The following is a 24644-nucleotide window of genomic DNA, read 5'->3' as shown; positions in this document are numbered from 1 at the left end:
GAGGTTACGTAAATTCCTCTTTCTAGATCACAAGATCAGCAATAATACTTGAGCATGGCCAAAGGCAGAGTTTTTCTTCCTCTCTTCGGCTATGTTAAGCTGTGGGCTGCCTATGTCATTTAGTGAATGGGGTCCCCAACAAGGCAGGTCAGCTGGGAGTGATGCGTTTGGTTAACCACAGACAGAGCACGGTGAGAACTCAGTCATTTGCATGTTCTTTATTCTGGGATAATGATGGTATTTAGAGAGATCTTCCTGTTGGGGTGAATGTACAACCTTAAAACTTATTTGACTCCACTCACAGCTTTATAGCTCATTCTTTAATTTTACCACATCAAATATGGAACAAAAACAAATATTGCTTCCTCAACTGGTCTTTGGAAAAAGAATAAACATGGATATAACAACTTCCACATCAGGCTATTCCCAGAACACTGCCCACCGTGAGAACACTGCCCACCGTGAGGTTGTGTGTGCGTGAAGTTAGCAGTTTAGTCACCTGAGACCCCCTCAAATGCCTGGACCTCACTTTGTTCTTCAGACTGTGGGATGGGTTTGATCGTCTCTAAGTTTCCATCTACCACTGTATTTTTCTTGTATTTTGCTTACCCAATCTGAGTTTTGACCTTCAAGTGTTACCTTCTTTGTCAGCAAAAGAGTAAAAGTAGGGCCACTAGAGCCTTTGGATTCTGAGCCATTTGTTCTGAGTATGGAACTCCTGAGACTTCTCTGAAAGATTTTTTTTTGTTTACTTTGTTTTTTTCTTATTTTAATTTCTTTTTACTTTTTAAAATTTTATATAAATGGAACCAATTTCATGTATTTCATATATACAGTTTTAAGAGAATAACAATACTTCCCACCCTACTCTCGCTCCCTCCTCACTTCCCACACTCCCTCCCTCCTTTCTTATTTTTCTTTTAATTTTTACAATGACATACTGTCTTTATGTCTCCACTAAATAAAGAATCCAACAAGTACTAAGTAGAAAAACCAGTGATCCTCGAGAGTATAGACAAGGGGTATAAACAATAATCAAATCTCAAAATGTCGATTTCATGCATACCAATTACTTTTTTTGTTCTCTGTATGTTGTTACCACAAATCAGGGAAAACATACAATGTTTGTCTCTTTGGCTTATTTCACTAAGCATAATTGTCTCCATTTGCACCCGTTTTGTTGTAAAGAACAATGCAATTCTACTCAAAATATCAAAGGCATTCTCCTCAGAGCTGGGGAAAAATGACTCTAAAATTCATAGGGAATCACAAGAGACCCTGAATAGCTAAAGCAATATTAAACAATAAAAATAAAGCTGGAGGTATCACAATACCTGATTTCAAGACGTACTACTTGGCAGTTATAATCAAAACAGCTTGGAACTGGCAAAACAGACATGTCAACCATGGAACAGACTAGAGATCCCAGAAATTAATCCACACATCTACAACCAACCAATCTTTGACAAAACAGTTAAAATCACTCCCTGGAGAATGTACAGTCTCTTCAAAAAATCGGGCTGGGAAAATAGGATCTCTGCATGCAGAAGTATGAAACAAGACCCCTACCTTTTACCCTATTCAAAAATCAACTCACAATGGATCAGAGCTCTAAATCTAAGACCTGAAACCATCAAATTACTAGAGGAAAACATAGGGGAAACATTGCAAGCCATTGGTATAGGCAAAGACTTCTTGGATAAGACTCTAGAAACATAGGCAATGAAGGTAAAAATAGACAAATGGGATTTCATTAAGCTAAGAGGCTTCTGTACAACAAAGGAAACACTAAGCAAAGTAGAGAAACCAGCAGAATGGGAGAAAATATTTGGGGCCAGCACTGTGGCATAGTGGGTCGGGCTGTTGCCTGCAATGCCAGCATCCCATACAGGCAACAGTTTGAGTCCTGGCTGCTCCACTTCCAATACAGCTCCCTGCTAATGCACCTGGGAAAGCAGAGAGGGATGGCCCAAGCTCTTTGGCCCTTGCATCCACATGGGAAACCCAGAAGACTCTCCTAGCTCCTGGATTTGGCCTAGCACAGCCCTGGCCATTGCAGTCATTTGGGGAGTGAATTAGCAGGTGGGAAACCTCTCTGTCTCTCCTCTCTCTCTCTCTCTCTGTACGTGTAACTGCCTTTCAAATAAAAATATGAAAAAAGAAAATATTTGCAAATTATGTATCTGATAAAAGATTAATATCCAGGATATATAAGGAGCGCAAGAAACTCAACAACAACAAAGGAAGCAATCCAGGAAAGAAATGGGCTAAGAACATGAACAGGCATTTTTCAAAGGATGAAATGCAAATGGCTAGGAGACACATGAAAAGACGCTCAGGATCACCAGTATCAGAGGAATGCAAATAAAAACCACAAGGAGGCTTCACCTCTCGTGTTAGAATAACTATCACCCCAAAATTAAAAAAACAAAACAACACAAATGCTGGAAAGGATGTAGGGAAAAAGGTACCCTAATGTACTGTTGATGGGAGTGTAAATTAGAACAACCATTATGGAAGTCAGTATGGAGATTCTTCAGAAGCCTGGAAATAGATCTACCATATCACCCAGGCGATCCACTCCTGGGAGTTTACCCAAAGGAATTAAGTCAGCATATGAAAGAATTATCTGTACCCCCATGTTTATAGCAGCTCAACTAACAATAGCTAAGATTTGGAATCAATTCAGATGTCCATCAATTGATGACTGGATAAACTGTGGTATATATAGGTGATGAAATACTACTCAGCCATAAAAAATGAAATCTTAAAAGATTTTCTATACCTGCTTTTTCACCTATATGAACATGAAGGTCTTAATGAATTAGGCAGAAAGTGTCATCAAGATGAATAGCTTGGGGGCTGGCATTGTAGTGTAGGAAGTTAAACTTCTGCCTGTGACAATGGCATCCCATTTTGGAGAGCTTGTTGGAGTCCCTGCTGCTCTGCCTCCAATCCAGCTCTCTGCTATGGCCTGGGAAAGCAGTGGAAGGTGGCCCAAGTGCTTGAGCCCCTGCCATCCACATGGGAGACCTGGATGGAATTCCTAGCCCCTCCCTGGCTTCTTCCTGGCCCGGTTTAGACCATTGTGACCATTTGGAGAGTAAGCCAGCAGATGGAAGATCTTTTTCTGTTTCTGCCTCTCTCTCTCTCTCTCTCTCTCTCTGGGTAACCTTGTCTTTCAAATAAATAAAAATAAATCTGAAAAAAAGATCAATGACAAGTTGTAAATTACACTTGGGAAAACATTCTTCTTTTCCATCCACAAAACTAACCAAATCAAATCTCATTTCTGCCTAAACCTTGCGTCGGGGCGCAACACACAGGGAGACTGCAGGAGCCACGCAGTACTTATCAGCCCAGAGGATTCAAGCCCTAAGAACTTCCCTTCCAGGGAAGGTCCTGACCAGGTCCTTATCTTGCTCATCTGAAGCAGAACTCTGGACCTTTGAACTCTCATCCAGGCCAGTGTGGATGTGAATCTGAGGTGGGGAGTGTTGAGACACAGGACCAAAGCTGACCCTGGGCACAACCCAGCTTGCAGGCACCAGGCCAGCTCTGGGAAGCCTCTGAGGCTCCCCTAGGTCTGGCTTGCCTGTCTGGGCTCTGCTCTCTAACTTTAGAAGCAAGGAGCCACCGACAACAGCATGGGGGCTGGCAGGGGAGCTGGGGGAGACGTAGGATTATGTACAAATAAGTGAATGCCCCGTTTCCACCTTATTACACAAAGGCAGCCCCCTCAAAGTGGAAGAATAAGAAACCTTTCCTTCCTTTGGCATGTAAAAGGAGCCCACAAGACTGAAATCCAAGCCAAACAACATAAAAAGGTTTCACCTTTAACCTTTAACGTTGTTTTCTTACGTCTCAGCTTCATTTTGGGAGGAAAACCGACTCTTTCTCTCATCAGTTGGGTGTTAAATACCCAACCCTTGAAAACCACCTCTCAGCTGGATGCATGAGATTTTGAACGAGTCACAAAAAATAGGGAAACTTACAAAGAGTTGCCTCCTGCACTTCCCCTTTGGTGATCACGTACCAGCCCCAGGGCGCTTCTTCGCTGTGAGCAGGAAAAAGGTGTGTCCACAGCTACCCAGTCGGAGAGGAGCGGGTGACACAGCCTGCCCATGAGGATATAAATCCCTTCCCCGACCGCTGAGCTTCCACTGAAGGGGAAAGTTTGGGCTGGCAGCCTTCCCCAGGTGAGAAGCAACAAGGTGAAAGAATGCAGAGCTGCAGGTAAGAGGCTTTTGAGGGGGTGGAGGAGATTTGGTAGCCAGGACACCTGGGTCAGTTTCTGATGGATCCTCAGGCAACTCTCATTTCTCCAGACCTCAGGTGCCACACCTGTCATGCCCGTGACCTTCTTCCCCTGGGGGAAGGTGACCTTGGGCATACCTTGACCTTTCTGGGTTTCGGTGTCTCTAACTGTTAACAAGGTGCTGGATGAGAAGGTTCCTAAGGACCTTCTAGGATTGTAGGTGAATCCGAGTGGTGATTGGCCAGTGTCCCCCTCCCAAGAGGCTGCCAGCTGAGACATGCACCAAAAGTTGAAGCTTCCTCTCTTAGAAGATTCAGGGGCTTTCTGGTGTAGGGTGTTGGTTTTTGTTGTTGTTGTTGTTGTTGTTTTTTAAATGCTCAGGTGCCTGAGTCCTCAGTGATGGCTGAGCACCAGTGCTCACCTGCTAGGTGGCAGAAGGTAGAGAACTGGAGGAGTGTGTGTCCCTGGGAAGCAATGACCTGGGGTCAAGGTCCAGCTTGGGCTCTCAGTAGCTGTCTGATGTTACACAATTCACCTACTCCGTGCCTCAGTTTCCCTGTCTGCAAGTATCGGTCTTGATGGAGATGATCTTTGTAACCAGGCAATCTGGGTAACACAAAGCATGTGGAAGAGCGCCTGACACAAAGCAGGTGCCGCACATGCGTGCTTGCCGTTTGAAGACCCGTCTCCTGAGTCCCATTCCCCTTTGGAGGATTTTCCGCTTCCCTAGAGCCTCAGCTCTCTCAGGATTCCGCTACCCCTGCCTGCCAGCTCCTCCTAACGTAGTACCATCTGGGTTAAAATTCATCCTTGTCTCTGAGTTCCCTTTTGTGTAAACTGAGGCAGTCGGGTGCCCTGACTTCTCGGAGCTAAATGTCTGTGGTGGGATGTGCTCCGTGTCTCATCCTCCAAACTGTCCCTTTGCCTGGCCCCCTCGGGAGGTCGGGGGGTGGGGCGGGATGGGGTAGGGGGGCTTCCTTTCCACAGCTCAGTGGGCGGCTCTCCCCTGCACAAGCAGCAGGGGGCGCCTTCCCGCAAACCTCATGGAAAGTCTTGGCTGTTTGCTTTTTCCGTTTTAGTCTCTCTAGTTCTCACCATAACAGTCAAGGGATCTATGAGGATAGTCTCTGACCCATGTGATCTCGGCCTGGGAGCCCCCTGCCCAGCCCTGCCAGCAGCCCCTCCTCTCAATGCCCCCATTTCTGCCTCAGTCTCCAAAGCCCAGTGATTGGCACCTGGAGCTTAAGTGATCCCCAACAACCTGCCCCCCCTCCCCCCAGGCAGGAGAGCAGTGCTGCTTTGAAGTCAGCACAGGCGAAGTCCACACAGGTGTAGGGCTGAGAGTAATTGAGACTTGGGTTGCCTCTTTCTGCTGTCCTCATCGGCTTTCCATGTGGGGGGGTCACTTGAACTTGACAGTGCCTCTGGCCAGTGGTTCTCAACCTTGAGCCTGCATCAGAATTACCTGCTGGGCTTAGACAAACCTAGAGGGCTGGGTCCACCCAGAGTTTCTGATTCAGTAGCTGTGGTGGAGAGGGTGGCAGAAGATACGCCTTTCTCACGCATTCCCAGGAAGGGGTGTTGGGATGTTGCTGGTCTGGAGAGCACACTGGGAGAACCACTTCCTTTGGAGCTAGGAGCAGGTGCTGTGCCCAGTGGCAAGCTTCCGGCGGGGGTGGGGGTGGGTGTCTCAGGAAAAGAACCTTTGAGATCATCTCACATCACCTGGGAGTCTTGTCAGTAAGCAGATGGTCACGCTTTCCTAGGACTCAGGAGCGGTGTGAAGTCTGCATTTCTCCCGAGTGCTGTTCCGATAGTTGGTCCAGGGACCAGCTTTGAGCAGCCAGGCTTTAGAACATTTGGGAAGAGGTCTTATGCGGGAGCAAGGAAGCAAATGTAATACTTGGGTGAGTCCCAAGTTTTCAGGAGCTAATATTCATTACAATGTTTTCTTAAGTGTCTGTGGTAAGCAGAATTCTAAGGTGACTCCCACTGATTCACGCCCTTGTATAATCCCCTTCCCTTGAATGAGGCTGTGTTGTGTGAATAGATGTGATATCACACCCATGGTTACATTTCCTAATATGGCTAAGATGAGGGGACTTTGCAGGTGTCATTTAGGTCCCCAGATGATTGACTTGAAGTTAATTTTAAAAAAAGTATTATGAAATACAACAATCAGAAGGAAATGCATGCAATTTAATGAGGAAATGTTAATCAATGGGCACAAAGTTATTGTTATAGAGGAGGAACGAGTTCTGGTGCATGGTAGACTGACTATAGCTAACAATACTGTGTGAAGGGTCTTCCAAGAGTTAATGGAAGTGCATATTATCAAAACCTATGCATGGATATCAAGATTTTTTGCACTAAACTTATGCTTTAATTCTGTTTCTCTAAAAATTATTTATTTATTTGAAAGGCAGAGTGACACAGAGAGAGAGAGAGAGAGAGAGAGAGAGAGAGAGAGATTCCATTTGCTGGTTCATTCCCTAAATGGTCGCAATGGTGCAGTGGCTGGCTGGGCAGGGCCAGGCTGAAGCCAGGAGACTGAAACTCCATCGGGTCTCCCATGTAGGTAGTAGAGGTTAGGCACATTAGCAGGGAGCTGGATCAGAAGTGGAGCAGCTGGAACTGGAACCTGCTCTCATATAGGATGCCAGTGTTGCAGGAGGAGGCTTAACCCACTGAGCCACAACACCGGCCCCTTAATTCTATTTTTCTATGAATGTTTTGGAGTACCCTCATATACTTTAAACAGAAGAGTGAATTTTGGGAGGCTGGCATTGTGGTGTAGAGGCTAAAGCTGCTGCCTGAGAGGCTGGTGTCCCATATGGGAGCTGATTTGTATCCTGGCTTCTCCACTTCCTTTTTTTTTTTTTTTTTTTTTTTTGACAGGCAGAGTAGACAGTGAGAGAGAGAGACAGAGAGAAAGGTCTTCCTTTTCCGTTGGAAAACCCCCCAATGGCCCCTGTGGCTGGCACGCTGCAGCCGGCGCACCACGCTGATCCGATGGCAGGAGCCAGGTTCTTCTCTTGGTCTCCCACGTGGGTGCAGGGCCCAAGGACTTGGGACATCCTCCACTGCAGTCCTGGGCCACAGCAGAGAGCTGGCCTGGAAGAGGAGTGACCAGGACAGAATCCGGTGCCCTGACCGGGACTAGAACTCCGTGTGCCGGCACCGCAGGCAGAGGATCAGCCTATTGAGCCGTGGCGCCGGCCCTGGCTTCTCCACTTCTAATCTAACTCCCTGTTAATGGCCTGGGAAAAGCAGCGGAGGATGACCGAACCACTTGGGCCCCTGCAGCCCACATGGGAGTCCTGGAAGAAGCTCCTGGCTCCTGGCTTCAGCCTGGCTCAGCCCTGGCTATTGTGGCCATCTGGGGAGTGAACCAGTGGATGGAAGATTTCTTTCTCTAGCTCTAGCTCTAGCTCTACCTCTAGCTGTCTCTCTCTTTCTCTCTCTCTCCCCATAACTCTTTCAAATCAATCAATCAATATTTAAAGAAGAAGAGAGAATTTTGAATGTGCTCATCACCCAGAAACGCTAGATGTTTGTAGTGATGGATCTGGAAATTACGCTGATTTGATCACTAGGCAGTGTCTATATGTATTGAAACTTCACACTGTACCCTATACAAAGGTACCAGTGTTATGTCAATAAAAAGAAAATAAAACTTAAAAATGCTAAACCCCCAAACTAGAATATTTCAAATTGGAACTGTGAAACATCATTCTGTAAGTGTCCCAGTGATAGCAATCGGAGAAGCTATGGAAGGGACAAGACACTAATGTGACTCACATGGTTAGTAGGAAGACGTGGATACTGATGAAACCCCACAAAAATGTCTGGCAGTTAGCAAAATGGAATATCATGCACTCCAGGCCCACGGAGCGTGGCTCTGCCATAAGTGGCCTGGCTCTTGATAAGAGGGTGTGGAGGTTAGTGTCAAGGGATCAGGGAGATGTGGAGCAGATAGTGTGCTGTGTGCTTTGAAGAGAGGGACTGTGCTGTTGTGGCGAGGGCCTTTCCTGCCCAGGAAACAATGAGTGGCTTCTAGGAGCTGATGGTCAGCATGAGAAGTGGGGACCTCAGTCTTACAATCACCACACCCGTGTTAGCCTGGGACAGGATCCCGAGCTCTGGAAAGCACTTTGATCCCAGCTTGTGGGACCACGGGCAGAGACTCCAGCTAAGCTGAGCCCAGGCATCTGATCTGTAGCACGGCAAGCTAACAAGGGGGTCATTTTAAGTTGCTGAGTGTGTGGTAGAAAACCAGCATGAGAGCCTCATCGTTCTCTAACGGCTGCGCATTCCAGTGCAGGTCTCACCGCAGCCATATCCTGGAGCATCTCACTAGCACAAGGCCTCACTGGCTTATTCCTTGCTCACCCTCCACTGTCATCATTAGTCAACTGAGTTAGCTCTGACGGTTTCTCATAGCAACTCTAGAGCCCTGCGAATTTTTCAGAATAGAATTTACAGGGTCCATCTGCGAGACCCATGCTGTTTTGTTTGAGTGCTGGGAGGGAGGCTTATTCCTGTTTAACAGGAGAAACAGATGTTAACAGGAGGAAGTGAGTGGAGGCACAGAGGGAACTGGGTCTCAGTGCACTGTGGGGGGTGGCTGAGCATTGCTGTACCAGCATTTTCCTTAAACAAAACACTGGCAACAAATGGGTTGGTGTGGAAAAGACACTTGTCCCTTCCAGGCACGGGACATGCCTGGCTTAAAGGGTGCTGGGAAGTGAAATCCTTTGTGTCCCCCAGTGTAGAAAAGTGAGGTGACAGGTGTGGATGGGGCCTACGTGTGCTGTCCCTGCCACACAGGGTTGCTCAGTTAGATGGGTGGGGGTGGAGGCTTTCAGGGTTTCAGATCACCCTCTTCATGAAGCTGTTCTCCCCCACCAAGAACAAGCTACTGAGGTATCTGGAAGCCCAGAGGTGTCTCAGGGGCTGAGTGTGTGACGGGAAGCCTTGCCCACAGTTCCAGGGTTGAGCTCTCGGCAGGGGTAGGGTGGGGTGGAGTGGTTAGACTTGTGGAAAATCCAGTAAATGTCTTCAGGGTAAGGGTAGGCTTTTCTTGTGGTGAGGGACTTCCCCACATAGTATCAAAAAGAATTGCTTGGATTGTGTGTGTGTGTGTGTGTGTGTGTGGTTGTGGTTGGCTTCTGCCTTTTCTCATGGATACCCTGGACACAGAGCTTGGCATGGCTACTGCCCTTGGTGACCCCCAGAGGTGGAAAATGGTCTTTCAAAGCATCCAGTGAAAATCTCATCTGTCCTGATATCCTAACAGTTGTGTGAAGAGTTATTTCTAATGTAGAGCATGGTAAAAATTTGTAGTTACTACACATCAATGCCCAAATAGGTACCTTTACAAACTTTTCTGCTAGGAATCTCCTTGGGTTCCCGAGGCCCCTTTTGGCTAAGGGAAAGGAATTAACCCTGCCACTGCATATAATTCCGTCTTTGTTGGCTCCAATCTACCTCTCTTGGATTCATCTAGTTTGTTCTGGGTAGATGCTCAGGCTTCCAGTTTCTTATCTGGCCCATTCTTTTAGCCAGGAGGGTATCTGAGCCATGGAGCGGGGTGCTATGTACCCAGGGAATAGTGGAGAGGGTGGCTAAGCCATACGTGCTGACCTTGGGGGCTCTGTTAGATTCCGTGGAGATGATTGTGCACCTGCCTGGTCACAGGCTGCTCTGCTGAATTTCCTACTGGGGGCCGTGACTGGGGAAGCCTGTAGCCTGCTGTGTCAGCTGCACCAGCACCAGTGTTCTGGTCGACTTGGCCTCACTGTGCCTCTGGCTGGCTCCACAGGTCCTCTGCCTCTTGACCATGACCTTGCTTCTTCCCTGGGTCGAATGGTCCAGGCGGTACTCAAGCCAGTAGGACAGGAGCACCAAGCAGCCAGACTGGATGCAGCAGCATCTCTTGCTGACTCCTAAGGAGCTCTAGGGAGCACCAAGGGAACAGAGGGTGGAGAGCTCAGGGTCTTCGCAGACTGATTATTTATTTACAAATAAGGCAGCACTTCCTCATTTGACCACACTGTTTCTTATGATCGGACACCCTACAGCCTCGGCTCTAGGTCACTGTCACTGATCATGGCGCTCCCATCTCAGCCCAGATCCCAAGTGGCCTCCCACTCCCCCCTGCAGGGGAACCTGTACCTGGCCACATCAGGGAGACTCCCAGGGAACAAACTAGCATCTCTTCTACCTTACTTGCTCCCATCACTTCCGTCCTTGCCGGGATTTCCCCATCCACGTGAGAACTCTTGCCTTACCAAGGCGGGATCCCTCCAGAGATCCATTTTGGAAACAGCAAACATTCCCCTGCTCTTAGCTTCCCTCTCTTCTACCTTTTGTCCCTTTGCTCTCGGGTTTTGAACCCACGATTGGAAGCAGAACTAGCTGTCTCCCTCTTGCAGCTTTCTCTCCGTTAACCCTGGAGCTCAAAATGCTTTTTTTTTTTTTTCTTTTACTTCCCTTTCTACTGGGAAGGAACTTCTTCCACATTGTGTCTACTTCCTTCCCTCTTTTCTGAGAAGGGATTGTTCTTCCCCTGTCCTGGGGGTACAGTGGTAGAAGAACCCAGAAAGGATGTGGATGGTCCTTTGGAGGGGTCTTACCAGAGGCTGTGTGTAGCTGGATCCATTGACCAGAGCCCCCTACATGTGGCCTCCCCAGTAGGTGGTCTCAGCATAGTTGGCCACTTTCCATGGTGGCTGGCCCCAGCAGGTTGAGCATCGCAAAGAAACCAGGGGGCAGCTGCATGGGTTTGTCTGACCTAGCTTCAGAATTGAGACAACATCACTTCTGCTGCATTCTGTTTACTGTAGGCCAGCCCATGTGCAAGGGAGGTGAGTTGGACTCCACCTCTTATTGGCAGAGTGTCACAGCCATGTTATAGGAGACCATGTGGGATAAGAGATAGGGCTGTGGCCATCTTTGCAGAATACAGCCTACTACTCTGAAAAACTAGCCACATTCAGACAAAAAAAGAGAAAGAGCTTTGGAAGGAAGCCTTCAAACTTCTTTGGTGAGTAAAAGAGAAAAACCCTTGTGCCAGGCCTTGTGCCAACTCTGCCTGTCCTTGTGTCTTCTCTCTGCATTATATTTGAGATGAGCAGATATTCCCGATGGCTGATGATGCCAACATTTGGGTTGTTTCCTGCACTTGGATTATAGGAGGTGGAAAGCAACGTTTGCCAGCAGAGTGTCCACTGGGTATACATTGTCCAGTGGGCAGCCCAGCGTAGCTAGATCTCCAATAATCAGGAGAACCCGGGAATGCAGTCTTGTCTCTGCTGTTTGCTGGCCATGGGACCTTCAGCAAGTGAGCTGTTTTGAATCAATGTTGTCAGGTTAAGCCCCTGACTTGATGCCTTAGAAATTGAAATGTGCCCAGGATGGAGGCCTAAACTCAAATTCAGATTGACTTAGAATCTGGGGGCTTTTACCCCTGGAAGGGACCCGGGAGCTCTCATCATCCCACCCTTTGTATTTTAGACATGAAAAAAACTGTGGCCCAGTTTGAATAAGTGGCCCTGTGGTTGTACACAGAGTCTGTGGTTACACAACTCTTCAAAGGTGGAGAAGAGGCACAGCCTAACTCCATCCTTTAGTTTTGTGTGCTTAGAGACTTTGTTACTAAGGTGCCAGTCTCAATGACAGCATGAGAAACCTTCGAATTCCTGAACAGTATGTGTGAGTGTGTACTTATGATTGTGTGTGCTATGCTAAACATATTTCTTTTTTTTATTTTTTGCTTGAGAGTCAGAGTTACACATAGAGAGGAGAAGCAGAAAGAGAGAGAGAGAGAGAGAGAGAGAGAGAGAAGTCTTCCATTCGCTGGTTCACTCCCCAGTTGGCCGCAATGGCTGGAACTGCACCGATCCTAAGCCAGGAACCAGGAGCTTCTTCCGGGTCTCCCAGGTGGGTGCAGGGGCCCATGGACTTGGGCCATCTTCTACTGTTTTCCCAGGCCATAGCAGAGAGCTGGATTGGAAGTGGAGCAGCGGGACTAGAACCAGCGCCCCTATGGGATGCCGATGCTTCAGGCCAGGGTGTTAACCTGCTGCGCCACAGTGCCAGCTCTGCTAAACATAATTCTATAACATGTGTATATATACTTGAATTTACTGGTTCCACATTCCTTGTAGACTGAGTGGTGTTAAACAAGTGATTGACTACGATGCTAGAAAGTTCTTAGACTGCAGTGGACCCTTAGCAAGAACTGCAGAATGCTGAGAGTAGAAGCCCTGACTTGTCACTCAGATCTTATGGCTGTGTGTGCTTCAGCAAGTGACTTACCTCCCTGGGTACCTGGGCGCCTGGCTCTGCTCCTGAACAAGGCTGAGAAGAGCTACTTCTTGGTCAGCACACTGTCCCTGCTAGCACTGTGCTGGGCTGTTTACACATCATACACCATCCAATCCTTGGAAGTATATATGAAGTTGTGTCCATTTTTCAGATGAGCAGACCAATCCTCAGACAGGTTTATAGCTTACCCACAGCCAGCATGCCAGCTTCCTGGCATGGCAGGAAGCACATTTATTCTGCTGTACTTTCCACTCTGCTCCTCCATGTAGATTGACTCTCAAGGCCCTGGCAGGTGCACACAGGCTTCTTCTGAACTGCCCTGGAGGGTGGAATTGTACTAAGCAGCACAGCTTTGAGGGAAGGTAAATTTGGGCTCCAAAATGACAGAAGAGTTTCAGATCACGGACACTTCCCAATACTAGAAGTGGTCATCTTGTGAGGGGATAACCTTGACCATCAATACAGGACACTGGGCTTGGGAAGACTGGATGGACAGCCAAAGCTAATGGCTTCCAGAGCCCCTTCTAGCTACCAAACAGTCAGTGAGTATTGGGTCTGGGGATCGCACAGACTGGCCATACATCCTACATTATCATCCCGCCATCTTTGTGGCCTTGGGCAACTTCCTCTCTGTATCTGGTTCTATTGCTGTGCTCTGCCAGGCTCCTGAGTTCTGTCCCCCTGGAGTTGCATAGGGCAGCAGTCGCTGGTGCACAGATATGAGGCTGGGAGAGCGTGAGCCCTAGTGATTTGCCCCTGTAGACACCCAGAGCTTCCTCATCATTTGCTTTTGGGGAGAATGGTGACTCTTCTGGGTTTGGGGAGTGGTCTTGTTGGGGGTCAGCCTGGGGAGGGGCTGGTGTGAGAGGAAAGTGAAGGAAGCTGTGGTTCAGACTATGGGTGTGTATGTATGCATGTGTGTGTGTGTGTGTGTGTGTGTGAGACCCAGGCTGACTGCAGATGGGCAGTGTGAAGAGAGAATTTGAATGAAGGCCCTAGGACTTGGGTTGATTTATTGAAGTGTCTCTGTGTTGATGGTTCTTGGGTCAGAAGTTGGTCAAGTCCAGAAAGCTTGGCAAGGGAAAGGCTAGTTTTTTTTTTTTTTTTTTTTTTTTTGACAGGCAGAGTGGACAGTGAGAGAGAGAGACAGAGAGAAAGGTCTTCCTTTGCCCTTGGTTCACCCTCCAATGGCTGCCACCGCGCTGATCTGATGGCAGGAGCCAGGTACTTGTCCTGGTCTCCCATGGGGTGCAGGGCCCAAGGACTTGGGCCATCCTCCACTGCCCTCCTGGGCCACAGCAGAGAGCTGGCCTGGAAGAGGGGCAACCTGGACAGAATCCGGCGCTCTGACCGGGACTAGAACCCGGTGTTCTGGCGCTGCAGGCGGAGGATTAGCCTAGTGAGCTGCGGCGCCGGCCGGGAAAGGCTGGTTTTAAAGAGAAAGGATATTTGATGGCAGAGAGTAAAAGAGAGAGGTGGATGGCCCTCAGGGGAGCTGTAACTTGGTTCTCCCCTCTGCCCCTCTCGGTTCAGTCCAGTGTGGACCAATCCCTGGTCCTGCCAAGGAAGGTCTTCCTGGGCCATGGCCTCCAGCGAGTGATTTTGTCTCCTCAGGTCCCCTGAGGGAACAGGAGACCAGTGCCAATGCCACCACCAGCAGTCAGGACCCAGCCATGCAGACAGAAACAGCCCCGCCATGTCGCTCGGAGGCAGAGTTTCCTTAATCCTGGCTAGGCAGGACGAGCGTTTCTCTTTTTTATAGAACAGAAGTAGTTTGTGGGTAGCCTACGAAGGGCTCTGCTTTGAACCTGTAGTTTTTAATCAGCAAAAGCTGCTTTCACACCTGCTCATCTACTTCTCTGTATCTGATCTTCCCTATTGCCCAAGCTCTTAAAATTCTGTGGTTTCCTGAGACATAGTTTAAAAAGGTTTTTTTTTTTTTTTTTAAAGACTTATTTGTTTATTTGAAGTGTAGAGTTATAGAGAGTGAGAGAGGGAAGGAGGGAGAGGGGGAGAAAGAGAGAGAGAGAGATTCCATTGGCTGGTTTACTCCCCAAATGGCTATAACAGCCAGAGCTGGACCAGGCCGAAGCCAGGAGCCAGGAGCCTCATCCAGGTCTCCCTTGTGGGTGCATGGGCCCAGGCACTTGGGCCACCCTTTGCTACATTCCCAGGTGCATTATTAGCAGGGAGCTGGGTTGGAAGTGGAGCAGCCGGGACATGAACTGGTGCCCATATGGGACGCTGGTGCTGCAGGCTGTGGCTTAACCTACTGAGCCACAGTACCAGCTCAAAAAAAGCTTTTTTAAAAAAATATTGCTTTAATTTTGAATTTAAAATATTCTCTATCTTAATTTTGATGTAAATATTTATTTTCCTATGACTTTGTTTTATATGATGGCCTAAAACGTGTGTGGGTTTTTTAGGAATTCACTTTAGACACTGGAGGTGACTCAGTGGTAGGTGTAACTATTTGGCTTCATTAATATTCAACACCTGCCACCTTGTTTTTTTCATCTGATGGCTGTGCTGCCTGACTCAGAACTGAGACAGTTGCCTAAAGGCTTCTGGGAATAAGGTGAGAATAGCAAGAAGGAATGGCTTAATCTCTTCTGGGAGAATCCAGTGGCCAAGTATCCAAACATACTCTACAATAAAATTTGTACTTCTTTTCAGTGCTTGGAGATTCATTTCTGGAGCAAGTATTTAGCGTGCTTTTTCTCCCAATCTGTTAAGAATGCATGCATACATGTGTTGGATAAAGCTCGTGATGTCTATGACTTCCAAGTGTTGGGGGGAAGCTTGTAAATGGACAGGTACAGGTATCCACACTTCTGCAGTCATGGAATGAGCCCACTGCACATCAAAAATATCGCCACAAACATTGCTTCTGTACCAAATATGCGCACACTTCCTTTTCTTGTCATTCTCTAAACAGTACAAAGTTCCAATGATTTATATAGCATTTACCTATGAACTATTTCCATAGTTTACTATAAGTCATCTAGAGATGATCTGGAGTCTACCCAAGGATATGTGTAGGTTCTCCACAAACATGATGGCATTTCCTGTAAGCAACAGAAGCATCTTTGGATTTTGGTATCTGCTGGGAGTCCTGGACCCTGGAATCCCCCCACTCTGAGTGCGGAGGGACAACTGTTGATGTCCATGCATATTTCTGAGAATATGCATATGTTTATAAAGAGATGAGAGAGGGGAGAATGAGGAAAAGCAAATTTGACAAAATGTGAACATTTGGTGCACCTTGGTGAGTTATATACCAATGTTCACCGTACTATTCTTCCCATTTTTAAGTCTGTAATTTTTGAAAATTAAATGAGAAGGAGGGATACACACATACAGACTCTTGGGTTGTATGTCCACTTTGTGAGCAGAAGCCTGGTGCGAGGAGGCAGATACCTGTGGATTCAAGGTGGGTAACTGCTTGCTAGGGTCTCTATGCAGGCTGCAGGCTTCTGTGCACCTCCTGCCTGGCTCAATGCTCTACCAACAGCTCTTTCTTTTTCCTTCTATAGATTCGTAGCATTTTATTTGAATGGCAGAATGACACACACGCACACACAAGAGAGAGAGAGATCTTCCATCCTCTGGTATACTCCCCAATGTCCACAACAGATGGGGTTGGGCCAGGCATAACCCAGGAGTCTAGAATTCCTTCCAGGTCTCTCTTGTGGGTGGCAGAGATACTTTGGTCATCTTCTGTTGCTTTCTCAGGTGCATTAACAGGGAGCTGGATTGGAAGAAGAGCAACTGGCACTCAGACTGGCACTGTGATACAAGATGCCAGTGTCACAGGTGGTGGCTTAACCTGCACCCCAATGCTGGACACTCCACCAGCTCTTTCTACCTCATTGAATTCTTTCTCCTTGCTCTAAGTCTTCACACATCTTTTGGCCATTTTCTTATGGCTGTCCCCTGCTAGTCATTCTTTTCTCTGTTTTCTTACACTGAATGGTGATGCAACATGATTATCTGACAAAAAATACAGGAACAAATTGCAATTCCAATACTTGGTAGAAGCTGCCTGTGAAATTTCATTTTTCCAGGAAGAAGGTCAGCTCAGATTCCAGCAGAAATGCCAAATTATCTGTGATTTGAAAATGCATGTCAAGAAAGTGGGCCAGGGGATAGGATGCTGCTGCAACACTCTGCAAACCTCATTTGTTCTTGCTCTGTGCTTGCCAAGACCTACTATTTCCCACACTACAGCAATTTTGGTTCCAGCCCTTGTCGGAGCTTTTGATTATTGAAAACTCTCACTGCTGCGTGTTTGTGGTTTACTTGTCTGAGGCCACTTCCTGGAGAAGTAGCAGTAAAGCAGCTGTTTTGCCAAAGCCGAGGGAGAGAGATGCAGAGAATTCCCTGGGCTGCAGGGGGCAGGGGAGATGAGGGAAGGCAGTCGCTTGGGGAGGACAGAATTTGGGGATTTCATTTCATGTCTTTGCACCCAAGCACCTGTGTGCTTCAGAGTGGAGGGTTAATGTCAAACTCACTTTCATCACCTTGTCAAAGGACCCCATCTGACTAGGTTTCTAGAAGGCTCTTTAGCTTCCTTGCTCTGGGAAATGCAGCTAGTGACTGCCCCTCCTAGTGTCAAGGACATCAGCAGAAGCTCCTATTATTTTTTATTTTTATTGTTTAGATATTTATTTACTTGAAAGGCAGAGTGTCAGAGAGACAGAGACAGAAAGACAGAGAGATCTTCCATGCACTGGTTCACTCTGCTACAATAGCAGAGGCTGGGCAAAGCCAAAGCCAAAGCCAGGAGACAACAACTCCAGCAAGGTCTCCCGTGTCAGTGCAGGGACCTACATACTTGGGCCATCATCTTCTACCTCTTAGCAGGAAGCTAGATTGGAAGCAAAGGAGTCGGGACTAGAACAGGCTTTCTAAAATGGGATGCCAGCCCAACAAACAGTAGCTTAACCTACTGCTCCACAATGCCTACCCCAAAAAGTCTTTATTTTACATAGTTGAATAACAGACAAAGGGCCAGGAGAACCAGCACCAGTTCCCAGCATGGTCCCTTCCTTTCGGGTTTTCTTCTATAAACTCTGAAAAGACAGTGGACTGGGGTTAGGGTTGGTTGTGCATGACAAAAACCAGAACAAATCAAGAAGATAGTTCAGTGAAGTGGGAAGCTTCACAAAGCCACAGAGGGTTCACTCTCCCTTCTTTCCTTTTTAAATTCTTGCTAAATAGCTTACAGCAATATGTTTTAAATGAATTAATTAACTAATGAGAGAGAGCCAGAGCTCTCCCACCTGGTGGTTCACTCTCCATTACTGTTGCCTGTGAGAGTTTGCTTTGGCAGGAAATTTGAGTCAGGAGCCAGAGCCGGGACTCAAACTCTGATGTGCACTGGGGCATCTTAACTGCTGTGCTAAATGCCTACTCTTAGCAGCCTCTCTTCTTATTACACCACCTCTTTCAGCAAGTTGGTTGCACCTTGTTGTCCAAGATGGTGGTTGCAATCCAGGCCCCACAGTCACAGCAAGTCAGCTGGAGAGAAGAGTGGCGGAGACTTGTAAGGCCCCTTTAAGAAGACTTCACAGGAGGGTCACAAAATGTGTCCACTTAGGTTCCATTGGCCACCATTTTGTCACAGACAGGAAGGGTCCTCTTTGTGGGGGGCAGTCGTGTGCCAGGTGGAGAGCCGGGGCTTCTATCACTGGGCAGGCAGGGAATTCAGATGGTGAGGGAGTAAATTAGCAAACTCTGCCATGGAAAGTATTTTTGAAGAGCAGGGGCTATGCACTCACCAGTCCTGGGTTCACATGTCAACCCCTGCTTAGTAACAGTAAGACCTTGGTTACCTTTCATCTCTTCAAACACGTCCTCTATAAAATGGTCATGAGACTCCCGTCATGGGGACGAAATGACAAAATGCATGTTCACTTTTTAGCACAGTAGCTGTTACTGTCATACTAATCAGTATCTTGGACTTCATTTACTTATTCTGACATGTAGTGTTGGTTACACATGGTGAATTCAATCCCCAGGTTTTTTTTTTTTTTTTTCTCCAGATCCTTTCTTAAGAATTAGTGAGAGTAACTGGGGCCAGGACAGCTGGGGACAACGTAAGCTCATGTTTATCCATGTGTATTCAGAGAGGACATAGCCACTTGGTCCCTGTGTAGGTGATCTTCATTTTGGCAAACCTGAGAGTGCACTTAGCGGTGAAGCTGCAGGAAATATTTGTGTTTCAGAAACAGGTCAAAGCTGGTGTGTGTAGAAGCGGAAAGAGCTTAGGGGAGACAGCGCCAGCCCAGATACCCAGCTACGGGGCCACATCTCAGGGCACCGGCTCCTCATCACTACGAGGGGAGGGGCTGAGAGTACAGTTATGAGCCCGAGGATTCTGATGGTTCCCTACTCCCAAGGGAGGATTTCTGGCGTTCAAGGGTCACTTCCTGAATGCCAGCCCAATGATAAACCAACTGGGCTTGCTGCAGGCCATTCACTGTGATCTCTTCCAGGAGCAGTGACTCATGGGAAAGGGGGCGGGGATGGTAGTTGGGATTTTTTTTTTCTGGATTCAAGTCACTTACCACTCCCAGGTATCTGGTAGACTTTCAGTCATAAATATTCCTCAGTACTTTCTGGGACGGGGCAGTATGTAGGCCGTGAGGGCTCTGAGCAAGACCCAGGCTCTGCCTTCAAGGCTGTTGCCACCCACAGGAAATCAGACAAGCATCAGGTGTGGTAGATGATTCGATCGCTCCCATTTCTTTACTCCACTTGGTGCAATGATTTCCCCTGCCCCATGCGTGGTAGGTTGGGCCGTGAAGCTTACTGAGACCAGTGTGGAATGCGGGAAGACAGGAGTGAGCTGACTCTGAGCAGAGCCTTGTGTGTTTTTGCTCCATGGTTTGTGTTCTGTCCTCTCGTGGACAGATCATGTCCAGGAAGCTTACTGGTCCAAGGAGCACGGCAGACACAAGGGGCCAACTCAGATGCCTACTGTGGCTTGGAACCAAGCCCAACCTGGCCTGGTTAGCCAAACTCCACCTGACCCACTAAGTAAAGCAAAGGATGGTTGTTTCACACTGTTCAGTTGTGTGGTGTTTGTTAAGCGGCTCCATTGTGGCAAAGGTTGGCTGATAAAGCAGACAGTAGCGATTGAGTGTGAGCGGGACCACAGCAAGACATGAAGGGCTTCTGGAACTCCAGTTCTGGGGAGGTTTGCCAGGGGGACCGCTTCCCGAACTTGTGTAAGTTGATCACTTTTCAGGACCCATTTTGTTTTTTCCCATGGGTTGCTCTGGACCAGTTAGCAGTATATACAATCCTCCAATGTATGTCAGAATCATATGTAAAACAAAAGCTAATCCATGGTGAATATAGCCATCCCATGGTATCTGCAGATTTGTTCCAGGATCCCCTTGGATATAGAATTTGTGGATGATATAAAAAGCATTTGCATATAACCCACCCGTATTTCTCCATATTACTTGTGATCATCTCTAGATAACTTATGACACTTGCTAAATGTAAATGCTGTGCAAATGGTTGTTACATTGTATTATGTATTATGTAGGGAATGATGACAAGAATAATTCTGTACATGTTCAAGTCGGATGCAATCCTATCACAAGTGACTTCCTGTCTGTGGGAGGTTGAATCTATGGGTGCAGAACCCATGGATATGGAAGGCTGGCTGTGTAGGAAAAACTCTCCAAGAAGTGAAATATGAGGACTTTTCATTCATCCATTCATTCACTCTATTAGTTTTTTTTTTTTTTATCATTTTTTTTGACAGGCAGAGTGGAGAGTGAGAGATAAAGAGACAGAGAGAAAGGTCTTCCTTTTCCGTTGGTTCACCCCCCAATGGCCGCTGCGGCCAGCCCACCACGCTGATCCGATGGCAGGAGCCAGGTACTTATCCTGGTCTCCCATGGGGTGCAGGGCCCAAGCACTTGGGCCATCCTCCACTGCACTCCCAGGCCACAGCAGAGAGCTGTCCTGGAAGAGGAGGAGCAACCGGGACAGAATCCGGCGCCCCGACCGGGACTAGAACCCGGGGTGCCGGTACCGCTAGGTGGAGGATTAGCCTAGTGAGCCGTGGCACTGGCCCATCCATTCATTCAACAAATAGCAACTGGGGATAGATTTGTGAATAAAATAAGGCAGGGTCTTTATGCACACAGTACTTACAGTCTAGAAAGAGGAGACCTGGTTGATGCTGAGTGCCGCCAAGAACTATGGAGAGGAAAGAAAATACGGAGCAGTGGGGTAGAAGGGTGGTATAATTTCACCGTGGGAGGTGAGGGAAAATCTGGCCAAGATCAGGATGTGTGAGCACAGGCCTGCGGGAACGGCACCGGCAGTGACCTCAGCTGAGGAGGGGGTATCTCAGGCAGAGGGAGGGGGTGGCTGAGTCATGCTTCGGGGGGGACAGAAACTTTGGGTATGAAGTCCCTATTCCAAGCGGGTCTGCACAGATGCTCCAGGATTGGACTTGACGAATGTTCAATGGATATTGAACTTTGGCGTTTTCTTATAGAAAACAACAGGTAGGCATGGCGGGCATTTGGCTTAGCACTTCAGTCACCGGTTCACACGCCTGCATCCCACATTGGAGTAACTAGGTTCAATTCCTGGCTCCCACTCCTCACTCCAGCTTCCTGCTAAAGCTGACCTTGGGAGGCTGCAGTGATGACTCAAGTAGTTGGATTCTTGCCACCCACGTGGAAGCCTTCCATTGCATTTTTGCATCCTGATTTTGGCCAGGCCCAGTCCTGACCATTGGGACATTTGGGAGCAAGAACCAGAGGATGGGAGCTCTCCCTGTCTCTCCATCCCTATCTATCTGCCTCTCTAAATCTAGCAGATTTCTATCGTCAGATGGAGCCTCTAGATCCTTCTCCTAGGACCATCAATCAGCGGTCATCCCTTTGGGAGTTTGTGGCTCCTGGTGACCCCCTATGTCTTCTCCTAGGCAACGGTGGGCTGGACCTAAGCGCTCTACTTCCTGTGTCCCCTGGGGGCTGCCAGGAGCCATGTTCATCTTGTACACGTTCATGATGAGTGTTTTTGCCTTTGCCATTCAGCCAGAGGCGCACACAGGTAAGAAGTAGCTCCTTTAGCTGGAAAGGGGCTTGCTGCAGCTTCTGTGGGCAAAGCAGTCATCGAGGGAGATTTTGTTGTTATCTAAAAGCAAAAGTGTAAATATTTGTGCCTTGCTAATTGGAGGTTCTGCCTCTTTGCTGCATCCTGGATTGGGTCATTCCTGCTAAGAAGTAAACCATGGTGGGGAATTGGTCCTTAGCAGAAGATGCCTTTGGGTTTGAATCACATGGGCTTTTACAACGAAGCTCTCTGGGCATTTAATGAAGAGGGCTCAACAAGTGAAAATTCTGTTCAAATTTTTAAATCTTTAGCAATTTTTCCTACCTGTGAAGTTGATTTAACTTTTACCATGGAATCTAAGTTGGAATTGATGGTAACCCTGAACTTGTTATTTGGGAATTTTAAAATCATAACAATGGGAGGTTCACAGGTTCCCGGCTCACAACATGATGGGTTGCTTTGTTTCGGGACAGGTGGTGTCTGTGTCACTACCGAAGCCAGCTGCTGTCTGAGGTCTGGGGCACTTCTGTGATCAGAGCAGGTTTTTGGATGCAAAGACTGACGGTGGTCTCTGTCCTTCTGTGGCTACAGGACACTGCCCATATCGCGGCAAGCATTTCAAAGTGGAATTCAGGCTGGAAGGGGAGCTGGTGGTCCTAAGGTGCCCCCAGATGTGGTCCTGGGCAGGGGTTTCTGTCGACCCCCACGTCAACCTGACCTGGCGTAGAAACGGTTCTGCTCAGCTGGTTCCGGCAGAAGAGGCACGGATGCGGGTGGAGGACGGCAAGCTCTGGCTCCTGCCTGCCTTGCAGAGCGACTCTGGAACCTACATCTGCACTGTCAGGTAGGCCCTGTGGGTTGGGGCTGGGGACTGGGTCTCCTTGCACAGAGCTGGCCTGGATTTCACATCCAGTGCGCAGGTGAGAATCCACCATCCTCTTCACTGTTCCGTAATGTCCCCTGCTGCATGTTCTCATGGCTCCTCCCTCTCACCATCTGGTCTTTGCTCAAACGTCACCTTTTTGGAGGGAACTCTCCTAAGCCACTTAACTTGACACAGCACTCTGCCTTTCATTGTCCCCCTTCCTCTGCTGTGATTTTCCCCACCTGACACATCTCTCTGTGTTTGTGTGTTAATGCTTGTCCACCCTATCAGAACAGACACTCCAGGAGGGCATTGACCTGGTCTATTCTATTCACTGATGAATGCACATGACAGAGACACAAGAAATGTAGAACCCTGGATAGAACTTGAGAGCTGGATGTGACCTTTGGATAGATGACTACAACCACTGGTTGTGAAGAGGAGGGAACCAAGCTCGCTTGCAGTATCTACAAGATGGAGCTGAACCTGAACCTGACTTTTCGGCCAGTGCTCTTCTCTCTCTGTCCTGTAGCTTTTTTTTTCTTCTTTCTTTAATAGTGGTAAAATACACATGACACAAATTTTGCCATCTTAACCTTTTTAAGTGCACGAATCAGCGGTATCAAGTACATTCACACTCTGTGAAACACTGCCACCATCCATCTTTAGGACTTCTTCATCTTCCCAAACTAAAACTCAGTTCTCCTTAAACTAACTCCCCAGGCTGCCCTCTCCCCGGCCCCTAGTTACCACCTTTCTGTCTTGTATCACCATGAATTTGACTCTCCTAGGTATCATATCTAAGTGGAATCGTACACTTTTTGTCCTTTGGTGACTGGCTCATTTCATTCCATATGGTGTCATCAAGGCTCACCCATGGATAGCAGTGCTAGAATATTCTCTTGCTTTTCTTATTCCAGTATATGTAGAAACTGTTCTTTGTGTCTGTATTACCCATCCATGGCCATTTGCCCCACTTCCACTTAGGTTATTACGAACAATGCTAATGGGAGCCCAGTGATACAAATATCTCTTTGATATTTCAATCCTTTTGGCTCTACATACAAAAGAGGGATTTTTGGGTCATATGGTAGTTCTAGATTTAATTTTTGAGGAACTACCATACTCTTTTCCCAGGTGCTACGCTATTTCACATTCCCACGAACAGTATACAAGGGTTCAGTTTCTCCACATCTTCACCAGCATTTGTTATTTTCTGCCATCTGCAATGACTGGGCCTGATCTAGGCCAAAGTTAGGAGCCTGGAACCCCATCCAGGTTGAGCCATCCTCCACTGCTTTCCCAGGTATATTAGCAGGAAGTTGGGTTAGAAGTTGAGTAGCCAGGACTCGGATCACCACTCCAATATGGGATGCTGGCGTTGCAAGTCCTGGCTTAATTGGCTTCACCACAACGCTGGCCCCTAGGGACAGGTTTAACTCTACCAGTGAACTCATCTAGGAAGCAGGTAGACAATCTCCTATATCTGAAACAGCGAAATATGGGTGTGTGATTTTATAACACCATAGCCTCATGTCTTGCTTTCTTTTTCAGTCTCCAAATTCTAATTCTCTTTGAGGAGCACTGCTAGGGAAACTGAATAGTGTGGTAGGAAGAAATGGAATTTGAAGGTGGAACATCATGGATGGGACTCTTAGCTCACCAACGTTCTACCTGGCAGGACCTTGGTCCTATAACTTGACTTCTATGGACCTCAGTGTTCTCCCTGTGAGGTTTGTTGAGTGGGTTACAAGGAATCACAGCATGTGAAGGATCTAGCTTGGGCAGTGCTGTGGGAGGTGGTCAGTATGCAAATGGAGATGCCCTCTCCTTCCCCAAAGACAGTCCTTATGACTACTGGACTGATTCTACGCAACAGCAGGCTTCCACTTTCTTTGCACAGTGGAGGGTTTCCCTGGGCCGTCTCTGAGACTATCTCAGCTATAACATCAGGGTTGAATAGAGTGAGAATCCTCAGGTGTGGCCCTGAAACCCTTTAGCATTTATAATCAGAGGCCATGTGTGCCGACCTGCAGCACAAAGAACTGGGTTTCCTGAAACAGAGAGTGGGAATGCGGGGACAAGGACGCAAAGAAT

General features: G+C 47.7%; 1 protein-coding gene and 1 long non-coding RNA gene across 4 annotated transcripts in view; one reads left to right on the top strand and one right to left on the bottom strand.

The window, feature by feature from the left end:
- LOC127487959 (uncharacterized) overlaps window positions 1-4089 on the bottom strand; it is a 30017-nt gene extending 25928 nt beyond the window's left edge. The window contains exon 1 of the long non-coding RNA XR_007915292.2: window positions 3996-4089. This is a non-coding gene — a long non-coding RNA (uncharacterized lncRNA). The remainder of the gene's footprint in view (window positions 1-3995) is intronic.
- A 7-nt stretch (window positions 4090-4096) lies between these two features.
- IL1R2 (interleukin 1 receptor type 2) overlaps window positions 4097-24644 on the top strand; it is a 36700-nt gene continuing 16152 nt past the window's right edge. The window contains exons 1-4 of one of the 3 annotated variants that reach the window (XM_070068708.1): window positions 4139-4236; window positions 11107-11306; window positions 21552-21679; window positions 22274-22526. In XM_070068708.1, coding sequence (XP_069924809.1) covers window positions 21613-21679; window positions 22274-22526 — 320 coding nt within the window. In that variant the 5' untranslated portion in view covers window positions 4139-4236; window positions 11107-11306; window positions 21552-21612. Of the gene's footprint in view, window positions 4237-11106; window positions 11307-21551; window positions 21680-22273; window positions 22527-24644 lie in introns of all 3 variants that reach the window. The other 2 variants (XM_008253249.4, XM_017339459.3) reach the window with 2 other exon arrangements.

Source organism: Oryctolagus cuniculus, chromosome 2, assembly GCF_964237555.1.
Source record: "Oryctolagus cuniculus chromosome 2, mOryCun1.1, whole genome shotgun sequence".
Classification (NCBI taxonomy): domain Eukaryota; kingdom Metazoa; phylum Chordata; class Mammalia; order Lagomorpha; family Leporidae; genus Oryctolagus; species Oryctolagus cuniculus.
Note: the sequence above shows the minus strand (reverse complement) of the source record. Positions and strands in the feature narration are given on the sequence as shown.